The sequence below is a fragment of the Brachyhypopomus gauderio genome, chromosome 1, assembly GCF_052324685.1.
Source record: "Brachyhypopomus gauderio isolate BG-103 chromosome 1, BGAUD_0.2, whole genome shotgun sequence".
In the NCBI taxonomy this organism is placed as follows: Eukaryota; Metazoa; Chordata; class Actinopteri; order Gymnotiformes; family Hypopomidae; genus Brachyhypopomus; species Brachyhypopomus gauderio.
Window position 1 is genome coordinate 14,847,715 of NC_135211.1, and position 6,731 is coordinate 14,854,445.

Here is a 6,731-nt window from a genome sequence, read left to right on the forward strand (position 1 = left end):
CTGAACAGATCAAAGCTCAGCAACAGAACAAGGAATAAAGAACACACACACACATACACACACACACACACACACACACACACACACACACACACACACACACACACACACACACACACACACACACACACACACACATGCATTAGCCATCAAGGTGAATGTATATAAAACAAGGTGAATGAAGGCACAGTCGCTTACAAAAGTGCATTTGTACTGTAGGGAGAACACATTACACATAAAGTTTATGGGAATGAACAGACAAACATACAACAAACTAAGCAGTAAAAAAATGATAAACAACTGCGCCCAGAAAGAATTATTGAAATGTTTTATTCTCTTTCTTTAAATCATTGCATCTCTTTATTGAAATCATGAACAAGAAAGTCCACCGTTAGAGTCCCTCGGAAGAGTTGCCATTGTCCTCGTGAAACACCACCTCCTTATACGAGGACATCTGGTACCTGCTCTCAGGTTAAAGTGTGGTACGTTCTAGCTCACTGATTGATCCCATTGGTACAACTTCGTAAGATACTCATATGATTCCCATATGATATCCATACAACCTAACTCAGTAGCTTCCGTAAAACAGCCTCCAGTCTATCACCGAGTTTACTGACAGAAAGCATGACAAACACCTCTTTTACCTACGTTAGGAAGTGTGATAGGAGTTGTGTGGGAAGACATCAGTTTCTGATCGGGGCTTAGAAGAGAAAAACGCCTTACAGTCACCTTCATTTAAAGTCTGTGTGTAAGAAAAGACAACTGTCATGCACATTTTACTTCAATGACTTTTATCATTTCATTTATCCCAATCCATATGGAGTTTTGATCTGAAGTATCTCAAAAATGTTCCATATAAATTATTTTATTTTTTTGCAAATCGTGCTGTTTGCATCCAGTTACAATATAATAAATGTTATTTGTATCTCAATGCATCGTTGAAAGAATGCAATAACATATGAAAGAATACATATAGGTATAATCTATTAACAAAAGGGTTTTGTGTGTGAGTGTGTGTGTGTGTATGTGTGTGTTTGCTTGCATCTGTGTGTATTTATTCTATGGTGCTAATGATAGTGGCTAAGTATGTCTTTATTGGCTTTACAGTTCTTAAGCCACTTTATATGTGTACATGTATATAATTTACAGCACCAAAGATGTTGTGTTATATGCAGGTGTCTAATCTACAGTGCTGGTCTTGAAGGTTATAAGCTAAAAAAATCAACAGTTGAGCATTGAGTTCTATGCAGTGTACTGGAATTAGTCTGTAGGTGACTGTATTGCTATTTTGTGAGATAAAGACAGCAGCTTCAGTATTATTTCGGAATATCTGATGCCAAAGTGAAAACCATTATGCAACCCACCAACTTCATTCATAATTCCTATTAACTGGAGGGAATGTACCCAAACCACCACTGATCACTTTATAATTTGGCAAGAAATGATGCAATTAATTTGCACATATTATAACCCTGGGTCTTGTCTGTGTAAATAATAAACTGTGCAATGTCATTTTCTGTATATCACTGTATATGACCCATGACCCATGACCTCCTTCTTTGGGCTCATTGATGTTCATGTATACAGTACGTTCATCTGTATGTATGGTTGCTTACGTGTGTGTTTCTTAGAGTGTGTGTGTGTTCGTCTGTGTTATTTGCTTCACTTGTCTCGTCTCGTTATGTGTCACACTCGTGTCTTGTTTTCGTCAGTGTATTTAAGTGTCAGTCGTTGTCTGACTTTGTCTCGTAAGTGTTTGTGAAGTACTGTATTGTCGGTAATAAAAGCTATACTTTTATGAAACGTCCTCTGCTCGACATCCTGTTTCCTCCCAATTGTTACATCACCGTGTGTGTGACATTTGACACAGATTGGACATGTATTTCTTGAAACTCAGTAGGAAACCATCTCAGAATATAAAAACATTCAGTTTAGTTACTTTGCTACCATTCAATGGCAAACCAGACATGCACAACAACAACAAAAAAAAAATGTATTTCCACACTGCACTCATTAAAAAGCATGGATAGATAAAAAAGTAAAAAATCATTATTACTTTAGATATGTGTAAATGAACACCTTCAGATTTGCAGTGTCGGTTCAAACCAGTGTCATTAATCTTATATGGCATGTAAAACTACTTAACCATCAAAGTTAAGTCTTAGGCCTTAAGGAACAACTGAGAAGTGCAAACTGTAAAGAGGAGCAACTCACGTGAGACGATAAGAACGCAGGAGAGATCAGCACGCTAAACTATCTGCAAAGGCAGTCACGTGAATGGCTGAAGTCCTTAGTAACAGATACAAAGGAGTAATGGGTAGCTCTGACAGAGAAAACTGAGTGAAGACCTTCAATGGAAGTCACAAACAAACACAAAAATGCCTTTTAACAACACAGATATTCACACAAATGTAAACACTCATGCAGTCGAATGTACATCCCGAACGTCCTTACATACATCACACCACAAATACAACAGTTGACAGGAAGATATATGAGAGGAGGCAGCAGAGTTTCTTCCTAGGAATGTCTATGTGTTGAATGGGAGGGGCCTGCACGGTAAGCCACTCCCCCTGTGTCAGCCACCCATCTATGTACAACAAACAGATAGTATTATTGGGTGGGGGGTGGGGCGTTGTGAGCCATGCACAGGGTGGTCGGAACACCACGATTCATGACACACACAGAGTCTGCAGGCTGCCTGCTCCGACCACGCCGAGGAGTCTCTAAAGACGAAGGGGAAGAGAAGAGAGACAACACAGCAGTTATTACCCAGACACATGGGGTGCACAGACACGTGAGTGAGGATGGTGGGTGGTACTCGGAAGAGAGGCGTGGCTCGTGGGAGGGGAGAAGGGAGGAGATGAAAACGGACCAGGAGGGTCGAGTCGATGTGTTCCGTCAAGTCGTAATGGAAAAGCAGACCCTTTCACCATGCGTCTCTGCCATGCTTCAGCTGATGCACAGTACCCCGCTGTACCGGACGAATGTACAGGTGAAGTTTCATCGTTTTCCAGGGGTACGGATGTGTCAGAACATGCGTGTTTGCCTGCTGTTCACCAAGAAAACCATTAATGATGTTAAGAGTCGGGGATATGCTCATGCGTGTAAGTGCTGTTGAACATGCTGCCTCCACACAGAGGATCACTTTGTTTTTTTCTTCCTTTCACTCCCTTCAGTGACCTTTTCAGTGACCTTTTCAGTGACCTTTTCAGTGACCTCTTTTTGCCCTTTCAGCACCAGGCCAAAGAGAGTATATGGCACATATCAGGAGAGAAATAAGAGAAAAAAATTCACATTTCTTTCTCTTTGGTGAAAAAAACATCAAACTCTTCTAACAGGTTTCATACAAAATTTATTTCATGCTAGAACTGTTATCATTTTCTCTTTTATCTAGTGTTAACTTTTGTTGCATAACATTGTGCATGCATCTGATTTTCTCCCGATGGTCTAAATTGCATACAGTGCTCTTATTTTGTAAATATACATTCGTGTTTTTTTTCGGTTTTATTGATTTTGTACCTAAAAGAAAAGATATGAGAAAAGATGTGTAAAACACATCTGGACTCCTGCCTTTTAATACAATGCCATTTTTGTCATTTTTGTATTTATTTTTCAAAAATAACACTGTCAAAAGTCTGTACTTAATATTTTAAATAAACAGTTGCTTACTATAGCTCTCCACAGGATCTATTCACCAATAATTATAGCATAAAACAGAAAAATATCAATTAAATTTGCTCAGGATTTTTTTTTTCTTCTATAAGATCCAGTAACACAAGCATGCCAAACAGAAACAAGATGAAAAAGTTAATTGAGTTTACCACATAGAAAGCTTGCTAAAATACGTCGTCTTCCTCAGCAGTCAGTCACTTGTCTCTCACGCAGAATTGGAGGTCAATATGACCAGAGCTGGTTCACATGTGGTTAGTAGCACAAATGAAAATTTGGAAGAAAAAGTGAAGAACGTGCTGCTAAGGAGAGAGTACCCTGTCTTTGAACATCTTGTAATCATGGCTACATGAAACGTATGCAAAAGTGAAGAATTTCTGAAAGAAAATATATATATATTTTTTGTTTTCATACATATATTTATAATAGCGGTAAGCTTTTTCCGTTATTTCTTTTTTATTTTTTTCTATATACATCTCCATGCAACTCATGCTAAAATGCTAAAGAGTCTTCTTCACTCATGATAAAATGCTAAAGAGTCTTCTTCACTTTTCACAAAGGGCATTGTAGGTGATGTCATGACCGTTGGTGGCTATCATGAACCTTTGAGCATGAATCTTCTTTCACTCTTCACTGAGCCATCAGTAGATTGCATGATGCCTTCGGTGTCATTGTACTGTCCAGACACCTTCAGTCCCTAAAAAGATCTTCATTTGCAAGTCCCTCGCTGCCACAGGGCAGTCATCGCACCAAAAAAAAATTCCACTGTTACTTTTTGTGAAGAAAAAAATTCGACATGTTTCACGCTACTGGTTTCCTAATGTCCTGTCTCTGTTTTTGCTCTACTTCTCTTTCTCTCGTTCTCTCTCTACTCATCTCTCTCCTCTGGAAAGCGACGACAAAGCTCTCAAGCACCTGTGGAGCCAAGCATCGTAGGAGAGGGGAGTGACTCCGGGGCGGAGGGAGGGCTGCTCACCCTCCCTGGGCCGCTGCGGTCTGCCTCAGGTCACACGAAGCACCTCGGGCTGCATGAACTTAACTAGGACAGTCTCCTCTTTACACGGATCTGCGGTAGAGAATACAGGGCAGGGCGGGGTTGCTCAGGGTCGTCCTGCCACTCGCCCGCGGCCGTTCCACTCACACAACGGTTGGGGGGGGGGTTGGGTGACGGGTTTGGGGGGAGGAGACTTCTCACAAGTGTGAGTTGATGGCAGGAAAAATAAATAACTACAAAAATGATCAATTTTTTTCACAATCCAGGAGAAAAAGAGGGATGGACAGAGACATACAGAAAGGAGAAGAGAATATAAAGAGACAGTTGTGGGGGACAGCTAGAGATTAGAGATTAGAGATTAGAGATTAGAGAGCGGAAGGCTCTGGCATGCGGGATAAGGTGGGGTGGGGGCTGGACATGGGGGCTCGATGCCAAGCCACCTTTGGATAGGTCAGAGGTGAAGACCTATGTTGCAGGAAGAGGAAGAGCTTGCACCAGAGCAGGTAGGCCTGCGGGTCAAGAGGCAGAAGAGAGACCCCAGGAAGAAGAGGCGCAGTGCATGTAGAGAAATGTTCAGCCGATCTGGGTCTCTTGTCTCGGCTCGTAGGACCGGAGAACGCTACAGGTTGCCATGGACTCACTACATTCAGAGATTCATGGTGAAGGTTTTGCTAGCTGAGCGTGTAGGTTTGCATGGATTCGCATGTGTGTCTGTATGCTGGTGAAGAAGAGAGGGCCACAGTGCAAAAAGTATTATTGAGAGGGAGGATTAGACGAAAACCTCACGTTTATGTTCAATTTCACGTGTGAACTCTCTAACTGACTCACGTGGATGTGCGGTGTAGCACTACGAATAGGATCAGGCTCTGTCTTCTACTTTCCCTGAGAACTTTGGAAACGTCCTCCCTTTGTTTACATCGGCTTTCTCTCTAATGATACTGTGCAAAGCCTGGAGGGTGAAGTCAAGAGACAAACAGAAGGGTTGAGAGGAGAAAGAGCAGGGACAGAAGCCTGGATCTTTGGACGAGGATCAGGAGAGGAGGACACAGCGGACTGACAACTCCAGAGGGCGGGGCAGCAGAGGCTGAGGGGGCGGCCATGGAGGGCTCTAGCTGGGCGACAGGCCCAGGGAGGCTGCCTGCCCCCCACCCCGTCCTTACCACTCCACTCTCGCCCCCTACAGGATGGAGGGAATCACGGAGTGGGAGCGTCGCAGGTGGCCGAGCGGACCGCGGGACCCAGCGGACACCGATGCCAGCTCCGCCCGAGCCCCGGCCCTGATGGCTATGGCGCCCACGCTCCTGGACTTTGGGTAACCTTTGTTTCAGTGGAGAGAGATGGGCAAACGGTATTCTGAGATATGTAGGCTTGGAGCTCTGCGGGGTTTGTTTTTATTAATATTATTTTGCTTTGAGTTTTTTCTTTCTTTTCCAGATGGGTTTGTCTTTGGATGAGTTGCTGTCAGCTGCTATGGGTCATTTTCAAAGCTGTCTGGTTTCATGCAGTTAGAAAGAGCACACACATGCAGAGGGCATTGGGTTGTTTTGGGCTGGTATAAGACAGGGGAAAGGATGACCAGAGAACACAAACGTACATCTTCATTTTTATGGACCTAAAGCTAAAGGATATCCCCTCCTCTGTAGCCTTCTTAGGAGATTAACCCAGCAGTTATTAGATTGTCTTTACTGGTTTCCCTTTCCTTTGAGTAATTGGTTGGTTGTACCAGGAAAGCCCAAAAAGTCCTGGCTAACAGCTCCAGTACATCAGACGGCTACATATGTACGCATTGTGACAACTGTCCAGAGAGAGCGCACTCACATCCATACTCTGACAGGAAGTGACGTCATATATTAACATTTTCTCAAATATTTTTTTTATTTGAGTTAGTTATTAAAAAACAGTTATTTTTTATTTGATTCACATTGGGAGAGGCGCCCCCCAGGACACTGGCCATCCAGACTGACGCTAATAGCAAGACCTGTTTAACCAGGCCTCTGAAGTGTAAACACAAATCAAACTGGCTGTTTTATGATATTTTCCATTGTGTTCTCTATATTTGAGTGCT

General features: G+C 42.6%; 1 protein-coding gene across 5 annotated transcripts in view; it reads right to left on the reverse strand.

The window, feature by feature from the left end:
• Positions 1–320: 320 nt before the first annotated feature.
• Positions 321–6,731, reverse strand: part of kcnc1a (potassium voltage-gated channel, Shaw-related subfamily, member 1a) — a 32,253-nt gene continuing 25,842 nt past the window's right edge. For 2 of the 5 annotated variants that reach the window (XM_076998507.1, XM_076998501.1), the window contains one exon: positions 322–6,731. This exon is cut by the window's right edge and continues 1,035 nt beyond it. Coding sequence is in view for 3 of the 5 variants with exons in the window: in XM_076998522.1 (XP_076854637.1) it covers positions 5,844–5,983 (140 nt within the window). In the remaining 2 variants the exon portion in view is untranslated. The other 3 variants (XM_076998512.1, XM_076998517.1, XM_076998522.1) reach the window with 3 other exon arrangements.